This window comes from Humulus lupulus, chromosome X (genome assembly GCF_963169125.1).
Source record: "Humulus lupulus chromosome X, drHumLupu1.1, whole genome shotgun sequence".
In the NCBI taxonomy this organism is placed as follows: Eukaryota; Viridiplantae; Streptophyta; class Magnoliopsida; order Rosales; family Cannabaceae; genus Humulus; species Humulus lupulus.
In genome coordinates this window covers 17,728,745-17,748,906 of record NC_084802.1, presented here as the reverse complement: position 1 = coordinate 17,748,906, position 20,162 = coordinate 17,728,745, and the positions used below count along the sequence as shown (strand labels likewise).

Genomic DNA, 20,162 nt, shown 5'->3' with positions numbered 1-20,162 from the left:
AAGGGATCATGTATTATTAGTAGTATGCGCAAGTGGTCTTAAAGTGCATATTATATTTCCTTCCTCTGCAGCTCTTCAAGATCAGTGAAGAAGTAGTAGTCGATGCTACAGATAAAGGGAACATAGCACGATTAATAAACCATTCAGTAAGTTTTCATTGTATGCACGAAAGGATTATTCTCTTTTTCTTGAATTTCTTTTAAGCCAGAATAACTCATTTTGTTGAAATGGGTTTTCATATCTTGTTCGTTTTCTTCTTCTTTAACCCATTAAAATTTGAATGGCACCTATTATTGCTGCAGTGCATGCCCAACTGCTATACGAGGATCATGAGTGTAGGTAATGGGGAGAGCAGGATTGTGCTCATTGCCTAAGACCACTTGATCAGATTCAGTGGAATTTCAGTTTATCATATCTTACAAATTTGGGAGGTAATATATAGTAATAAAGTCATTTACGAGTCTTCTTTGTTATATTGCTGTAAGTTTGGGACAAAACATGTTTCTCTTTTCAACCATTGTGTTTAAAATGACCTTTCTATAGGAAAAAAAACTGAATATTTTTAGTTCATAATATTATTGGGTTATGATTTTTTTTTTTCTCTGAAAGTGAATGGGATATAATTGTGAAAAGTAATTTTTTTATTGCCCTATAATTGAATTAATATTGTTGTTGGATTTAGATGAAGAGCATTGTGTTAATTGATATATCTTTGTTTGTATTTTTGCTTAAAAGTGCAATTGATTGATGTTTAGCTTATGTCAATGTGTACAATTTTCACACAATGATTAATTAAACAAATAATATATTATTTTAAGAAATTATTTTAATTTGTTTATTAAATATTATTATCTAATATTAACTAATATTAAATTATTTGAATATAGAAATTGAAAATTTTATTTAATAAATTTTTTTACAATTAATAATGATTAATTAAAAATTACTACATATCTTATAATAATTTATTTTTTAATTTTTTAATTAATTAAATAATAAAAGTTTGATTCAACATTATTTAATTAAATAATTTAATTTAATACAAATCTTAAAAATTAATAATGATTAATTAAATAGTTAATATTATTAATTATATAATTTAATAGTTAATGTTATCTAATTAATAATATTAACTATTATTAAATTATTTTAATATAGAAATTAAAAAATTCATTTAATAAAAGTTTTTACAATTAATAATGATTAATTAATAAATATATATATATCAAAAGGCGTGAAGGGGTTCTCTTGTTCTCTCCATGGCGAGAGGCAAGAAAACCAACCAAAAGCCTGCTAGATCTAGGGTTAATGAGTCTCCAGTGATACACGAAGCTAGTGAGGAAAGAGTGGCTGGTGTCGATGAAGATTTGCCGGAGGAAATGGAAGAAGATTTCAAAGATTCGATGGTTGAGTTCCCAGACGGTGGGGATCGTGGGCTAAGGGAAACAGATGAGGGTTCATATGGAGAGAAACAAAGCGGTGTTAACTGGAGTGATATGGCGATAGACGAAAATGATTTTCAGAACCAGGCGAAGGACAAATGGACTCAATTTCGTTCATTACTGCCGAATCAGGGAGGGGCTAAACTAAAATATGAGGAACCTATGGTTCGAGAGGGACACAGAATTGCTCAGGTTAATTTGGAGGAGATCCAAGTTGAAACTTCATTCTGGAACTCAGCTGTGATATGTATGGTTCTTGGAGCTAATCCTCCATTTGTTGTTTTTGAAGGATTCATTAAGAGGATTTGGGGTAAGCTAGGCATAGACAAAATTGCTTGATTGAATGCTGGGTATACTCTTGTGAAATTCAGAGATGAAGCAACTAGAGACTTGGTGTTGGAAGCAGGGGTGCTACACTTTGATAGAAAACCAGGGATAGTGAAGCCTGGACTGCTGATCTAGACACTTTAAAGGCAGTGAAATCTGTACCAGTTTGGATTAGACTACTAGGGCTGGGATTACAATATTGGGGGACCAAGTGTCTGAGTGCCCTTATGAGTACAATTGGGATTCCGATTCTAGTTGATAAAGTGACTAAGGATAGATCAATGATGCAATTTGCTAGAGTGTTGGTTAAGGTCGAAATAACAGAGACGATTCCAAAATCCATTCAGTTTCTCAATGAAAAGGGGCAGCTAATGGAACAACTGTTGGAGTTTGAATGGCTACCAACACAATGTAAAGAATGCAGGGTGTTTGGTCATACTGAGATGATGTGTAACAGGAAGCAAAAGGAGATTTAGAGGCAGAAAAGCATAAATGAAGAGGAGGAAACTAAGCAAGATCCCCAGAAGCAGTAACCAGCAACTAAGGGTAAAGAGATAACTACTGAGGGTCCTAATATTGGTCAACAGAAGACAGGTGCTAGGGAAGTAAATGAGCATCAGGATTTGTCAAAGCCCCCTAGTAACTTGGCTAATGCAATACAGAAAGATGATCTGGTTCTTAGGGATTCTAGCAAAAGCAATCCAGCTGAATGGATTACACCTAAACGGGTGGGGGGAAATAAGAGGCTTGTTCCTAAAGCTCAGAATAAATTGAAGAACTCATATAATTCTCTACAAGAGAAGATTTTGGAGGTCACAAACGTGGGATTATCTACAACTAATGTTTTTCATGGAGAATCACAACATACTTAGTTGGAATGTGAGGGGTATTAATAAAAGGGAGAAACATAAATCCCTAAGTCAGTTTTGTTTGGTGAATAAAATTGGTCTAGGAGCTTTGTTAGAGACCAAGCTGCGAGGGGACAAAATTGAGAAAATGATGAGTATGTTTTTTAGTGACTGGAATTATTTTACAGGTTCAGTTTCTGAAGGGAGAATCCTTCTGTTTTGGCAGAGGCAGTGTGTTTCAGTTGAGGTCCTGAAGGAGAGTGATCAATTAATACATGTGTTTTCTAAGGAAGTGAGGACTAATATGAAGTTTTGTGTAACTTTTGTGTATGGTAGGAACACTATTGAGGAGAGAAGGCAGTTATGGAATGATCTTTCTGGTTTATGCTCTCCAACCAATCCTTGGCTTGTGGCTGGGGATTTTTATGCGGTTTTTGAAGTTACTGACAGAGTGGGAGGGCATGGTATTATTGCTATGGAATTGGAGGATGCTCAGAATTGGAGAGCCTTAGGGTTGATTGATGAGATGCGCACTAGCGGTTCTCATTTCACCTGGACGAACAAGCAAACAAATGAGGACAAAATTTATTCTAAGCTGGACAGAGTTTTTATAAATGAAGACTGGTTGGATTTATTTCCTCATGCAGTAGCTATGGTTAACTAGGAATTACTCTCAGATCACTGTTTTTGTATTATAAAATCTGGAGCTGATGTTAACTATGGTTTAAAACCGTTCAGATTTTTTAACTTGTGGACTAACCATGAAAGATTTCAAGAGGTTGTGCTTCAGAGCTGGAGAAGGCCTTGTAAGGGAGTTGGTCTGGAGACAATAGTTAGGAAGCTGGGTAGACTCCAACAAGTCCTACGACATTTTAGTAAGTGTTATGTGGGAGATGTTGTTCAAAACTATACTACTGCTAAGGAGAAGTACCAAGATGCTAATTTGACTCTCCAAAGGGACCCACACTCAACAGAGTTACAAAAAAAGGAGAGGATAGCAGGGGAATTATTTTCTAAGCATGCTAAAACTTATGATAGCTTTCTTAGACAGAAAAGTAAAGTGAATTGGCTTCGCTATGGTGATGACAATACAGCTTATTTTCATGCGTGCCTTAAACAAAGAAGGGATTTTAATCGGATCACTTCCTTTGTCAATGAATCTGGTCAGTTGGTTGAGAGGTTTGAGGATGTAGTAGAACATTTTGTGAGCCACTTTCAAAAGATTATGGGGAGTCAAAGTAGTGCTTTAGTGCCTATTCAGAAATCTTGCTTCAGCTTGGGTCATAGATTATCTGTGGACCAACAGATTGGTCTGATAAAACCGTTTACTAGGAAGGAGGTGGAAGATGCTTTGTTTAGTATTAATACTATTAAAATTCCGGGTCCGGATGGGTATGGCTCGGGTTTCTTCAAAGCCATGTGGAAGGATTTGGGAGCTGAAGTTTCAGAGGCCATTCTTGATTTCTTTGAGAGGGGTATTCTGCCCAAAGAGCTGAATAAGGCTACAATTACTTTGATTCCTAAGGTTGATACCCCTACCAAAGCAGTAGATTTTCGTCCCATAGCTTGTTGTAATACCATTTATAAATGCATCTCTAAAATGCTTTGTGGTAGATTGTCGACAGTCCTTCCTAGTCTCATTAGCCAAAATCAAGGAGCGTTTGTGCAAAAGAGATTTTTGGCGCATAATATTATGATACTTCAGGATATTATCAAAGGTTATAAAAGGAAAAACATCTCTTCTATATGTGTTATGAAGATAGACCTAAGTAAAGCATATGACATGCTCGATTAGAATTTTTTAGAAGAGACTCTCTCTGCCTTCTGTTTTCCTATCAGATACATCAAATGGGTGATGACTTGTTTAATGGATCCTACTTATTTGATCTTATTGAATGGTAGGATTCAAGGTGGATTTAAAGGTAAAAAGGGGCTGAGACAAGGCGATCCTATCTCTCCTTTATTGTTTGTCTTAGTGATAGAATATTTCACTAGGCTTCTCAGTCAAGCTGCCCTTAAAAAGGAGTTCCGGTTTCACCCAAAGTGTAAAAATCTAAAACTTATCAACTTGTGTTTTGCTGATGACCTGGTCATTTTTTGCAAGGGTGTTTCTAATTCGTTGTAGATTGTTAAGGACTGTTTCAATGAGTTTAGTTTGGCTTCTGGTTTGTCAGCCAACATGGAGAAGTCGCGGGTGTACTTTGGGGGCTTGGCTGACAGAGAAGTGAAGCAGCTGCTGAATAGACTCCAGTTTAAGGAAGGGTGCTTCCCTCTCAGGTATCTGGGAGTGCCTCTTCGCACTACAAAATGGAAGGCGGGAGATTGTGCTTTGATTATTAAAAAGATTCAATTGAAACTTCACAATTGGTCGAGTCACCATCTCTCCTTTGCAGGAAGGGCTCAACTAATTAACTCTGTTTTTCTTAGCATCAGGTCTTTTTGGATGAGCATCTTCATTCTGCCCAAGAGTGTTCTCAAGGAAGTTGACCAGCTTTGTAGGAACTTTCTCTGGGGGCGTAAAGACAGTAACAACAATCGTTGCAAAATGCATTTTACAGCGTGGGATCAAGTCTGCCTACCAAAATGCATGGGGGGTCTTGGGTTTAAGCATGGGGTTACTTGGAACAAAGTGCTTCTTGCTAAGTTTATGTGGGTTGTTTCCTTTAAGCAAGATATCTTGTGGGTGAAATGGATTGACTCCATTTATCTTAAGGGGCAGGATTTTTGGAGCTATAAAGTCCAACAGGATGTGAGTTGGTATTGGAAGAAGATATCTAATATGAGAGATGTTTTCTCATCAAAAAGCTTGGAAGAAGCAGTTAAAATCAACAAGATTAGTGTGAGAATTCTCTACAACAGGTTGCTGAATTCTAGTAAAGTATATTTTGCTAATATATTCTGGTGTTCCTTAACAGTGCCTAAACATAGATTTATATTTTGGCAAGCTACTCTAGGACACCTGCTCACCCGAGACAAGTTACAGATGTGCAATTTGAAATTATCTTCTGTTCTGTGTCCGGTCTGTGAAGAAATTCAGGAATCACATGCACACTTGTTTTTTGCTTGTTCTTTTTCTCATCAGCTGAGATCTAGAATGGAGATTTGGCTGGGAAGAGATTCTTGGCCGAGAAGGTATGAGGATTGGCACTCTTGGATGGTGGGAAAGCCTAAGGGTCTGTTGCAAAGAGTTGCAGCTGCAGCTTTGGCAGCTGCTGTTTATTTGATTTGGAGAAACAGGAACAAATGTCTATTTGATTTTAGCTCTTGGTCTGTTGATTATATTGATCAATTGATTAGGTATTATGTGAAAGTTAGGCTTACTAGGCTTCCTAAGCTGAAGGTCAAAAACAATGAATTAGCTGTTTTTGATTATTTGATGCAGTTGTAAGTTTGTTGGCTGGCCGGTCTGGCTTGGTTTGTTGTGTATGTGTTTTGGTTTTTTCTAATTTACTCAGATTTTCATCAAAAAAAAAAATAATGATTAATTAAAATTACTACATATCTTATAATAATTTATTTTTTCTGTCCTGGTATCCACCTCAACAGAATTATCCAAACATGTATGGACGCTCCTCCCAGTCCCCTCCTTTTTATTACCACGACGTCCCTGCAGGATCTCAGACGTCACATCCTAGGCGTCGTGACTTCGGGGATTCATCGCAACAGCAGCATCCACAGCAGATGTATGGTCAATTTGTGAGTTCGTCGCAGCAGCAGAGGTATGGTCAGTTTGAGAGTTTATTGCATCAGTCTCCCTCGGCGCGACCACATACTCGACAATTTAGATCATCTTCACAGCAGCACTCTCCACAAGCACCACAGTTTGCTTCACCACCATTGCCGCGCCCTAATACTAGTGATCAAGATATTGACCTTAATGAATATTTTACACCTAGTTGGCCGGATCAAAACAATAATAATTAGATTACGTTTTTTAATTATATTAAGACAATTGAAATTTTATTATGTTTATTTTATAATTAGTTCATATGTAATTAAAATGAAACAATTGATATTTTATTATGTTAATTTTATGATTAATTATAATGCTATTTTTGTTTGATGAATATTAATTGTGTTATTAATTATAATTTATGTTAAATATTATTATTTTTAAATAAGTATTATATGTATATTTATTAAGAAATAAAATAAAATTAATTATTATATTTTAATATTAGTATTTTATTACCGGCGGATTAATAGAGGCGGAACCCGCTGGTATTAAACGAGTCAAACGAGGTTGACAGCGTTACACATTACCGGCGGAGTCCCGCCTCCATTAATCCGCCGGTATTAATACAATACCGGCGGGTGTGTCAGTCGGTCGGTAATTGTGTTAATACTGGCTGATTATTACCTGCGGGTCTTTACCGGCGGACACACCATTTATTACCGGTGGAATTCTCCGCCAATAATACTAATTTTTGTTGTAGTGTGCAATAATAATATATCCCAACAAAACATATACTCAATCAAAGCAACAAACAGATACCAGATCCTACTAGCATGCGCAACGACACAACATTAGATCAACTCAAAAGCACAATGTCATAACAACCTAATAGTACATGAGTACAATAACACATCAATACCATAACACGGTATTACAATAACTCAATACAGTAAGAAAGAACGACAACATAATAATACAACAATATATTAACACAGCAGCTCAATACTACAACAGCGGCCTTCGCTGATCGAGGTGCGTTACTAGGCACCAAGTTTGCGGTCCCAACCGAACGGGTGTGTACAGCACCCTTGAGGGTCTCGCCCTGGCGGCCAGCATTCAGCATGCTTAACACCGATCCCGGCTCCTTGTCGTTTCCGGCTCTTGCCGCTCCCAGCTCCCGCCGCTCCCGACTTTTGTCGTTCTCGGCTCTTCCCAATTAGTTACATCCACATGCTTGGCATAATAGTTATAAGCAACACATACAGCACAACACACCACATAGCTCTACGAGTACAATCAATTCTCTTACTTGGTGTCCCGAGCTGACAATCCAAAGCGATCCCAAGCACGATCCTAATCCTGAGCCTGAGCGGTAAGACCTAGTCACAACGTATTAATAAATATCCATCATGATCTAAATCAATTAAAAGTCTTTGGAATTACATACTAGCCTCCAGGACCTTGGATTCTACCAAACCGAGTAGTAAAATCCTTCCTGAGCCTTAACGTTTGAGTTCCCGAACTTAAAACGCTCAAATGATCAACATCTCACATTTGAGTCACGGCCTAGCCCCTTAAGGGCCACAACGCGCCCAAGTCGGAGTCAAAATGCCTCTCTGTTGAGGGACACGGATCGAGGCGCACTACACCTTGCGCCACGGCGTGCCTGGAAAACAGAGGCTTTCCAGCCTCTTCGAACACACGGGCCGTAGCGCGAGCCCGAAAACCCAGAAACTTCACCATTTTCTGCGTTTTCCCTGAACTCATCTCACCAAAAGTCCACCCTAGACATAAACTAAAGCCATAATTAAGTCTCTCAAGCATTCCCAAATACCTTAGATAACACAACCACACTAATAGCTAAACCAAAATTCCATGACAGCCCAAGATTCAAACCTTGAGTTTTAAACTCAAGAACATCAATATTAAACTCATAATTCAACAGAGAAGCATAGGAATTCACTTACCCCTTCTGCAAAAGATAACCCTGAATAAATCCTCAGCTGATCCTAGCTTGATTCCTCAGTCTCCAAGCTTCCAAACCTTCAGTTTTTGCATCAATTCCCCAAGAACCCCCACTAGCTTATATGCACACCAAAAGAATGATAGAACCGTGTAGGGAGAGAGAGAGAGTTCTTTCTACTTCTGGTGGGTTCTACTATCTAAGGCCATCCAAGCCTATCCCCTAAGTGAAAAGTCCAAAATGCCCTCTAGACATAACCTTATCCTTTAACAGCCCCAAGGGCTAACTCGTCATTTGCCACGTCCCGTTAGTTCCTCGAGTGTTCCTAATAAATTCCCATTTAATCCCGATATACCCAAATCATTACTAATAATTTCCCGTTACTCGATAAACCCCAAGCACATGCCAAGTTCTCAAAATACCCCTAGGCTCACCCCAAGCTGGGTATCTGACCCTGTTGTGGCTATTCTGCTAATCTGCTCCCTAGGATCGTCTCAGATCACACATCTCAAATATATCCCCATAACACTGGGATCTCACTCACAATACATGCATATTTACATTTATGCCCTAAACCGACCAAAATTACAAACACACCCCTATTCACATAAATGGGCCACATGCATATTTAATACACACAATCATGCATGTCTAATCGCATTATCACATAATTCATTTATAATACATCATAACGCATATAATCAAAATTAGGCCCTCCAGGCACTGCAGTCAAGGCACTCAGCCTTAATTATCAAATTCGGGACGTTACAGTAAGTCACTGAATGGGAGGTCGGTTCTGAACCGACCTATGAACGTTTATAGGTCAATTTTTAACTGACCTCCCATGCGTTTTTTGTACTAGTGATGTATAATGTCGCCATGAGACTAAGCACAATAGAAGCAAGAAGAAATGCATGAAACATGATTTTTTGTAAACTTGTATGAAGGATCTCATGAGCGGAACGCCAAGCAAATAGTTTTATTTTTCATGGTAGATGTAGTTGCCATTACTTCTTCCACTATTGAAAAAACTATTAAAAAAGATAGTGTAGTTCTTTAAAGAGACAGCCAAGTTGTAACCACTTTTAACATAGTTCATTCCGTTAGAAGAGTAGTCTCATCCCAGTTGATCTTATGTTGATATAATGCTTAATGGAATAAAAAAACAAAAATAATGGCTGCTTACATGTTGATATAAAGAAGAAATGCTAAAAGGCACATAGTGTGTCTAACACCCTAGGATATGACATACTGTTATTGATGCAAGTAATATCAAGTTCACATATTTTAATTAATTAAAGAACACGATACTAAATCGCACCAGTGATGATCATATTCCACATCTTTAAGTATCTTATAACAATGCTAGATAAAAAAGATTGTTTAACAATAAGTAATCTCGTGCTTCTTAAGTTATTGAGTCACTCACATAAAGTGATTTAATCGAACCACAAATGAGGGTGAGGAAATAAGATGGATGTGAAATTCATTGATATGAATTAACTTTGGCTAATTTTCCATTACCAAATTGTCCAAATCATACCCTAAAAAATACATCGCGCTCGGTCTACAAAAGATGATGACCCGGCCCTGAGATTAGAACTTTTGAGAGACTACTTGTTGGAAATATCTAGCCGTATAAATTTGGGCAAATAGTTGTGTGAGAAAATTGCTTTGCAAGTATTTCCTGATTAAGCCAAAGAAAATATTTAAAACCTAGATCTCCTTCGTGTTTTAGTTGAATATATATATATATATATATATAATATATGCAAGAGAGCCAATGCATACTTTTCTTTTTTGAAGTTAGGCCTCACCAAAAGTAAGACATCATTGTTTCTAACAAATGACAAAGTAAACGGGTAAGTTGGAGTGGACGGGTAAGTTGGAGTGGACCGAACTACAACCTTTATAAGTACTTCTTTTGAAGATTTTAGAAATACTCGACTAAGGGTAATTCGGTCATATTGAAAAGTTTATTAATTAAATTTGAGCTTAGAGTACTATTTTATTATGATTTTGAAGATTTTAGGGTACCTGGTGAGGATTATCGGGAATGGAGAGAGTACTAAATATATATTTCGTTAAAACAGAGAATGGAGAGAGTACTAAATATATATTTCATTAAAACACAAGGTACCAAATAAGTATATTCCCTCATTGTAATGATGCATTAGATGCCTTATTGAGGAAATATATAGATATATATATATTCGTTAAATAATTTTAGAATTTGATAAATCATAAAAATAACAAACCAACTTACATTATATTTAGCACAACTTTACAATTGTGCTCCAATACACATACATATTAATATAAAGTCATTATCATTTAATCAAGTAAATTAAAAGGTCACTCATCATTAATGATATAGTTAAAATTAAATATTTTAATAAAAATAATTAATGACAATATTGTAATTATGAAAAAAGTATATTAAAGTGTTATATTAATAATAGGTATTTATTATTGTGCCAAATATTGCACATATTATATCTTGTCATATTTAAAACAACTTTTAGCATAAGAGAAAAACTTTTAAAATATAACATTGTATCACAAATTTAACACTCCATTTAAGATGTTCTTAGTTAATAATTAGCATTTCTCAAATATTTACATAATTTGCATTACCGAGCTGTCTCTTTTTCCAACAACGGACTAAAGTTGCCACATTAATTGGCTACAAATTAAAAGCTAAAGCAAATCAATTTTTTTACACATATGCTACATGCATTAATTTATATATTAAAAAAAAAAAGAAAAATGGGAAAGAAAAGGAAAAAAAAGATTACAAAAAGCATCTTACCACTTAACATGTCACCTATTCTTGAGACATATAATTTCAATACTGTTATATATACATGGTTACATGTTTTATCAAATGCTTAATTAGGGAGTCTTTATCCTATCAAGTCGATATAAAACCTGAAAAATAAACATATAAATATATATTAAACACTTAATTGTGTAAGTTATGGAACAAAACATATAGAATAACAAATAATTAATAATTAAACATGAAGATATTTTGGTTTTTGGAAACTAATTATTAAGTCATACCAGTACAGAGTGGACTTCCTCTAGAAAAGGAACAAATAATGAAATTAATGTCTGTATTTCCTCTTTCAGGGATTCATAATTTTCTTCTTTTGCCAAAAGAACACTTATCAAAATTTTCTTCTCAGGCACTAACTGTAGAGCTACCTGCAATAAAAAAAAACTATAATTAGTTAGTTATTTCAAAAGTATTAATTATTGTTATCATTATTTTCTTTATATAGATAAATGTGGTAATAATTAATTTAATTACTTTATAAGCAGCCCATGAAATCCACCCATGCCATGATTTGAGAGTAGAATTATAAGACTCTTCCACTGCTTGTTCCATGTTCTGCTCAGAATCCTTTGTTATGTTTTGTAACAAGGCCACTGTGAAATCCAATGATCTGGGAAGTAATTAATAAATAACTGCTATTAATTTATTATTATTATTATTATTAAAAAATAAAGGTCGTCTGATGAACAGTAATCGCACGCTTATATAAAAAAAACATTTATAATTAATTTGTGCAGAAATTTATTAGAATAACATGTGCCAATAATTCTCACAAATAGCCATGCACAATCAAATCCATCAAAAGATTCATTTCATATTTTATCAAGTTAGGATAAGATTTACTTATTTTTATAATTCATTATACTCAGCATTAGATAAGTGTCACTATTTTTTTTCCCTTTCTAATTTTTAAAAAAAAATAATAATAATAGAAATCTGAATAGTTTAGCGCTCATCCTTTATGTGTTTATTCATTTGGATCTACCCCGATGACTGAGTTAGATTTTTAAAAAATAAGATGTTGAATTTATTACTTGATCCATATGACTACTAGCTAAGGATGCAAACATGCAAGGATTTTTTAAATTAGCATAATTGATGTATAGTTTAGAAAAATACCACTTTATATTTATATTATCTGTATTGGAGCAGGCTCCATAAATTTACTTTAACTTTTTTATCAAAAAATTTACTTTATCATAGACCTCCAATTTCTCAAGCTCGGCCCTACCAGAGACAAAATAACTCATGTCCCTATCCTCAATTCTTGCTTAATTAGGCCATAATCCAAGAAAAAATATATGCCTAAATATATATATATATATAACAATGTATTTATAATATAGCAAACCATATAAAGAGTTCTAGTAGGTGTAATGATAATATTTTTTTTAGCAATAATAAAGATTTTATAATTAAGTAAACCATGCTAGGTATGCAGTAAATTTAATTGAAATAATAACATTGATTTATATTTTAACTATTTAATTTATTACCTTGTAAGCCAGACAAAGGCTCTACTACAACTAGTTCTCATTTTGGAACTACCTTCAGTTTCCTCTTTCTTCAATATTTTAACCACATTTGAATATAGTGAAGGATCAGATTCCAGAACCTTTTCCAATCTCTACAATGAAGCAAGCATATATATATATAAATAAAGGTTATAACAGTGAAAATTATAATCATCAGTATACTTAACCACTTAAAGTTTATACATACATATATATATATATGACACTAATAATCATCAGTATAAAGGTTATAAAAGTGAAAATTACAATCATCAATATACTTAACCACTTAAAGTTTATATTTATATATATATGACAAATAACACAGAAGAAAATATCAAGATATGAGACAATATTAATGAGAAATAGTAGTATTGATCAGATGTACCTGAATGTTTTGATGTATGTCTTTTCTCAGAACAGTCATAGTAGGTCCAATCTTATCTGAAATACATACGATTCAGTTAGATATATATGAAATATATATATATATATAGATATAACAGTAGTTATCATCATAAGAGAACTAACCAAGAACTTGGAGAAGTAATAAGTTGCAGATTGATAGAAAAGGCATGGTGGGGATTTTGGCATCATCATCACCAGGATGAGGATTATTGTTGGGTTTATTAAGCTTGACCAGCATAGTAAGCTCTTCAATGGCGGATCTTATCTCTGACCCCTTTATCTCCAATGCGTCTGATCTTTTCCTCTTCATTTTTATTCAACCATATATCGATATCTTCTCTCTTCTAACTTTGATATGTTTACTTCTCTAGCTCTCTTTCTTGATATACATGAATATATATAAATATGATTGAAAGGGTTATATATTAAGGTGGGTTTGGAAGTTTTATAACTCCAAAGAGACTGATTAAATTATTAGCCAGTATATTTGTGAACTTAATTGCTAAAATAAATAATAAATAACACTAGATCTGTTTACTTAACAGTTAAAATTGTAAATTGCTTATGCAAGACATTGATGATGGTGACCCTGTTGTTTGACTTTATGGCTCTTTGGTATATGATTTTGATGTCAATGAAATTGTTCTTATTTAATTAATATGTAATCCTTTTATATATATTATTTCTGTGAATTGTAGCCAGGAAGCTGCTAAAATCTAGAAAAAAAAAAAAAAAAAAACATAAGTGGGGCAGCCTAAAATACTGACCATGTAAATACAGTTTACAGCTGCTTTTATATATATATGATTTTGCTTTTCAATTTCAAGAGGATGTTTAATGAGTAATCTTAGGCATACATAAAAATTATACACAATAATATAAAATAATTTTTACTTATTTTAAAGATTTTCAAGTGGGACCTGTGTGAAAATTTTGTATATTTCTAGTATTAGTCATTTATATATATATATATATATAAATATAATTTTGGCTATATAATGATGATATATATATAGTCAATTAACTCTAGCTAAAAAACTAGATTATATTATTAGTATGGTAGGCAGTCATGTCATATATGTGTGTGTTTTTTTTTCTCTCGCTTCCTAATTAAGTAGTATATAAATGTATTGCCATACTTTTTAAATTTGGGAAAAAGATCTACACTCAATAGCTACCTTTTTAGATGAACGCACTTATTAATAAAAGGAAAAATACTAGTTTGGCCTCTGTACTTTGCCCGAATACTCGATCGATCCTTATATTTTGTTAAATGATAAATTGGACACTATCTTTTGCAAAACGGATCAATTTAATACCTTGAGCCCAATTTTGGTCAAACTATTTTCAAATATGACCAAAATGCCCTCATTTTTTTTAATTAATTAATTAAATTATAAAATGAAACATTATTAAATGAAAAATTATTTTTGGAAAATCATATTTTAATCAAAACAAAAATATTATCTCTCGTGTTCCCCTCATCTTCTTCTCTCTCTCCATTCTCTTCATCTCGTCAGTTCTAGTCCCAAGCCTTCTCTTTATCCCGTCGATTCTAGCCCCAAGCTCTCCTTTCGTTGTCCCATGGATTTGGGAATTTTCCCTGCCCTAAACCTCCCCTAGCCACACGGATATGGGCATAACCTAGTCCCTCCCCCTTTGACAGAGACGGACATATATGTCTTGGCAAAACCCTAACTCAATCAACTCCGACTCCTCCAACAACAATGAAACTAAACTCCAACTCCTTCGACAAAAACGAAGCTCAAGACAACCTTCAGCTTCTTATTTCTTTGCTCTCTTGCCTCAACTTATTTCTCTACCATACTTATGCTTTTTAAAAATGTCGCAGGTGGTTATTATGTGAGAAAACAAGTATAATACAGAGAAGATATCTATATACAACCCCAAAATATTGAAGAAGAAAAAAACTAACTGAGATTTTGTTGGGGGAGAGTGAGATAACACCACCACAAAAAATAGAATCTACACAAATTTTGGATTGAGAGAGACTTATAAAAAGATTGAGAAAGAACTTGTAAACCCAAGTAGATCAATGGAGTTCTTCAATATTTGATGAAGCTTCAAAACCCTACGCAAGACCATCACTTTCTTTGAGCAAATCCTTCAAGCAAATCAAATCTACAAAACCAAGGCTTATACACGTCGAGAAACGCTGTCCTAATACTCTATTTCCCAGCCACCATTGATGCTTGAGGCATTCTCTTTGAGGAAATGAGGATTGAGATTGAACAAGCCTTCAACTCTCTAAGTCAAGCACTTTCTTGGATAGTTCTTGGAGAAAACTAGAGATTCTTGGAGCTAGAGAGAGATTGGAGAGAGTGATCAAATCTCTCAAATCACTATTTTTTACCCATATATAGAGTAGGCACCATCATTAGGTCCAACTAATAGGATTAGACTTGCAAAACACGTAATTTAGAGCATTTACGCAAATCCTCATTATATAGCAGGCGATGCATCACCTGCTAGGGTTTCTAGAAACCCTAGCCAACAGGCGACGTGTCGCCTCTTGGGTGGCGACGTATCGCCACCCCCTCTGACTTTGGACATTTCCAAAGGTCCAAAAAATGCTCTAGATGCCACCAAACTTTTTGGGAACCCTTAGATACTTTTATGTATCACTTTGGACCCAAGTTTGCATTTTATAAGTGCCTACAATTTGAAACTCAAATTCACATCTTCACTATGTGAATTCTACTAAGTGTGTATATCTTGCTTGTATTTTAACACTTTATCATTTGTAATTAACCAATCATAACAATCCCCCACTTGTTTAAATACAAGCCACATTCTCTAGCTTAAATAGTTTTGGTGCATAAAATAAAGTGCCTTTCGGTTTGAACTTTATCTTAGTGAAAATACCACAAAGTATTATCGAAATCATTAGTAGCTTAAAGCTTGAACCAAGTATTCCATATGATAACACTGATGATATCCATATGATAACACTGATGATACCTCACACACCTCCACCACATCTTTTGTTTTCCCACTTTCTCACTTAGCACTATCATGGCCATGTGCTCATCTCTTCATGGACTTTCCAGGGAGAAACTCCAACTCTCATGAGAGGCGGCACCACCTCTAAGTCCACATAGGTGAAGTTCTTACAACACATTTTCTACCTTTATAGATGCTTGTTCCACTCAACTGAACTTCATTAAAAACCCTAGGCTTAACCCTAACTCGGTAGCAACCAACACTAACCATCTCAGATGGAACTCATCATAAATTTTTAGTGTTGAAACTATTCACTTATCAATGACTTGTTCTTACCCATTGAACTCTTTCCCTTGATTTGTACAAGTTGAAAGTTGGGTTTCCATCATTGGTGAATCTATTCTTCTAGGAGTTTCAATCTCATCCCTTTTGAAGTAGAAATTGCTAACCTTCTCACAAGAGGTTTTGTAAATGGATCTGCTAAGTTCTCACTTGTTTTAACATATGAGATCGATATAATTCCACCTTGAATCAATTGTCTCACATATTCATGTCTTAGACTAATGTGTCTAGACTTTCCATTGTACACACTATTATATGCTCTAGCAAGTGCAGATTGGTTATCACAATGTATTGAAATTTTTGATACCATATCCAAGGTTAAAGGAATATCCATCATGAGATTCCTAAGTCACTCGGCCTCTTTGCCGGTTGCCGCTAAAGCTATGAACTCCGCTTCCATGGTTGAGTGTGATATACATGTTTGCTTCTTGTAGCCCCATGAGATTGCACCGCCTCCAAGAGTAAACACCCAACCGGTGGTGGAGAGATTATCTCTAATTCCCGATATCCAATTAGCATCGGAATATTCTTCTTCAAGTATCATTGGAAATTTTGTATAGTGAAGACTATACTCTTTGGTATCCCTCAGATAACCAAGTATTCACTCAATAACCTTCCAATGTTTGATACTTGGATTGCTAGTAAACCTACTAAGTTTACTAACCGCATATGCAATATCCGCTCTTGTGCAATGAGCGGCGTACATTAGGCTATCTATTTCACTTGCATATTCCAATTGAGCCACCATTCTTACTTCATTCTTTTCAAACTTCATGTTTGAATCAAATGGTGTATGTGCCTCTTTGATTTTGAGATGATTGAACTTGTCGAGCATTTTCTCAACATAGTGGGTTTGACTCAACACAAAAACCCCCACTATTCATTCTAACTTTGATACCTAGAATGGTATCCACATCTCCAAGGTCTTTCATTTTGAAGTTAGAAGATAGAAACCTCTTCGTTTCCATTATTCCTTTCATGTCATTACTCAAAATCAACATATCATCTACATATAGACACACAATAATGGCATAGTCACCACAAGTCTTAGAGTATAAGCACTTGTCCGCATTGTTGTGTCTAAATCCATTAGAAACAATGACTTTGTCAAACTTCTCATGCCATTGTTTTGAAGCTTGTTTCAAACCATATAATGATTTGACAAGTCTACACACTTTATGTTCATTTCCTTGGAGAACAAAACCTTTCAGTTGTTCCATATAGACCTCCTCTTCGAGATCCCCATTTAGGAATGCCATTTGAACATCCATTTGGTGAACATAAAGGTTGTATATAGATGATAAGGCAAACAACATTCTTATAGAGCTAGTTCTTGCTACCGGTGCATATGTGTCAAAGTAATACATTCCCTCTCTTTGTTTGAAACCTTTGGTATTTGTTTGGAACATTTGGCTACTACCCTAGCCTTGAAGGTTTGTATGGTGCCATCGGTATGGTATTTCTTTCTAAATACCCATTTTCACCCAATTGGTTTGGACTCCTTTGGAAGGTCAACCAATTCCCATGTCTAATTTGACATAATTGAATCTCTTTCATCATTAATTGCCTCCTTCCAAAAAGTGGAGTCCCTTGAGTACATTGCTTCCTTGAAGGTTTTGGGATCATCTTCTATTTGAAGTACTATTGGATGTTTCCAAGTGTAACGTCCTAATTTCTCATAGATTACTGAGAACACAGTGTTGGGTCATAATCGTAAATATTGCTCTTTTATTTAATAAAAAATTAAAAATAAATACATGGATCCATGGTTTTATAAAAATAAAATACTTGTCTTTAACATAAAAATGAGCAACATTTAAATAAAACTTTAAAATAAACTTAAATAAATAAATAAATAATTTGGCCCGCTTAATCTTGCTCGACTATATGGTCCCCAATGAATACATCACGAAGCTCTTAGGTCCCACTCCCCACCGGTCTTTCTATCCTTAATTTCTTGAAATAACAACATCATAAGGAGTGAGCTTCTAAGCCCAGTAAGGAAAATACAAACAAAGGGTTAGTCATATAATCAAACATAACATAAATTCACAAGAGTCATACAAACACAAACCTCTAGATCATATCATATCTTAAGTCATAATTCTAAATCATAAATCTAAGTCATAGATCATAAGTCATACTCTAAGTCATAAGTCATAGGTCATAGATCATAGATCATAGATCATAGATCATAAATCATAGGTCATAAATCATAACTATAGGTCATATATCATAATCATAACTAAAAATAACAAGTCAGATATAATAAAAAGATAAGTGCTTATACAGCGGTGCCAATTAAGCCTCGAACAAAAGTCTGTCATACACCGGACATAGGTCCGTCATAAAGTTTTGGCAATCGAGCCTACCGGACATAGTCCGTCATACATCATTGGACACCTTAGGTCCAGACACACTTACCCATTTATTGTACTTGAAATGTTAGGTCATATAAACATAAACTACATCATACATTACATAAACTAGATCATAATACTAAACTATCTAATTTTCCTTACCAACACCGGGCTAATTGAGAACAAATGCGGGACTTGGAACACTCCTAAAACCAGCAATAAAATGGTGAGTATTTCTAAAGGAAAGAGATGAAAGGAATAGAACTAAACCACCAAGAGGAAACTTACCGAAAAGACACCTTAAGTTCAAAGAACTTAAGAACCTAACCACAAAATCATAACAAAAGTTAGAACCTGAATGAAAACTAAAGAAACTAAGGAATCAAACAGAATTGAACTTAAGAATAAGGGTACATTTATTGACCTTATGGATTGGTCTATCCCGATACCAAAATGCACTAACCTCACTTTCCAAAGTGTTTTATAAAGCTTAAGAATAGAAAAGCTTTTTCCCAACCCAAGTATTTATCACTCTTATGGTTTCACTAGCACCTTGGCACGATCACAGCTGAAGAGTAAGTGAAAGGGTTGGGTCCTAAGTCCTATTTATAGAGTTCTAGGAATAAAAATCTTCTTTTTGGCTTTGAATAAAAAAATAATGAATTTAATTGAAAATATTGAATATTCGTCAATCAGAGGCTGAAGACTCGGTCAAAACTATCAGAGGTAGGTCTAAGGAGTCAAAGTTATTTTTAAAAAATTAAAACAAAAATAAAAAAAAATCTATAAAGTATAGGCGATATATCGCCCCTATGTGGCGATATATCGACTGCCCCTAGTCCCGAGTCTCCATTCGTACGATCGTGTAACGCCAACATGTTTTTTCGTATTCATCGTCAGGCGATCGGCTCTAAAGCTGCGATATATCAGCATACGTGATTATTTTAAACACGTAATTGCACTTTTTTAGCATAATTAAGGTTGGATAACTATTTTGGCTGAGTCAAACTACAACCCTAACAGTTTCTGGTGAAGACTAAGTCTTATATTTCCTTATTTTATCATTAAAATAATAATTCCTTAATAATCATGCTTATGACAAGTGTCATATTCATATTGGCTCCATCTAAACCTTAGGTTATAATAAGAAATATATTTAGGACCAGCAATATTAATCAAACCTTATGTTATAATTAATATTCTTAACTATAGGTTAAACTTATAAAATCCATAACTATTTCTAGGAGTTTCCAACTAAGTCCCGGTTTGAACCAAAATCCACGAAATCTAAACTACTACAACTACTATTATCTAGCTAACTAAGTAAAATTTTGGAACACTACACCAAGTAACTTCCTCATTATCACCTTCAACAAGGTATAGTGTCTCTATTGGAGAACACATCTCATTTGATCCCAAATCTTTGAGCATTTGGCTCCTTCTAGGCAATTGAGGTTGCTCACCAACTATTCTAGG

At 34.6% G+C, this 20,162-nt stretch overlaps 2 protein-coding genes across 2 annotated transcripts; one reads left to right on the top strand and one right to left on the bottom strand.

The window, feature by feature from the left end:
* Positions 1-4,796: 4,796 nt before the first annotated feature.
* Positions 4,797-6,005, top strand: LOC133805584 (uncharacterized). The gene has a single exon (XM_062243764.1). It carries the CDS (start codon positions 4,797-4,799, stop codon positions 6,003-6,005), a length of 1,209 nt encoding a protein of 402 aa, XP_062099748.1.
* A 4,838-nt stretch (positions 6,006-10,843) lies between these two features.
* On the bottom strand, positions 10,844-13,419 carry LOC133803783 (glycolipid transfer protein 3-like). The gene is made up of 6 exons (XM_062241899.1): positions 13,144-13,419; positions 13,001-13,056; positions 12,595-12,725; positions 11,573-11,708; positions 11,323-11,466; positions 10,844-11,187 (listed from the first exon to the last, which is right to left on the bottom strand). Exons 1-6 carry the CDS (start codon positions 13,328-13,330, stop codon positions 11,152-11,154), a joined length of 690 nt encoding a protein of 229 aa, XP_062097883.1. The 5' UTR covers positions 13,331-13,419; the 3' UTR covers positions 10,844-11,151.
* Positions 13,420-20,162: the final 6,743 nt, after the last annotated feature.

Bases quoted from the DNA above. Each gene is read 5' to 3' on its own strand.
- LOC133805584 (XM_062243764.1), top strand. From the start codon at position 4,797: ATGGAGAAGTCGCGGGTGTACTTTGGGGGCTTGGCTGACAGAGAAGTG.
- LOC133803783 (XM_062241899.1), bottom strand. From the start codon at position 13,330: ATGAAGAGGAAAAGATCAGACGCATTGGAGATAAAGGGGTCAGAGATA. The intron at 13,057-13,143 runs GTTAGTTCTCTT...TATGTATTTCAG, and splicing joins ATTACTTCTCCAAGTTCTTG to ATAAGATTGGACCTACTATG. The intron at 11,188-11,322 runs GTATGACTTAAT...TTTATTTTTCAG, and splicing joins AGGAAGTCCACTCTGTACTG to GTTTTATATCGACTTGATAG.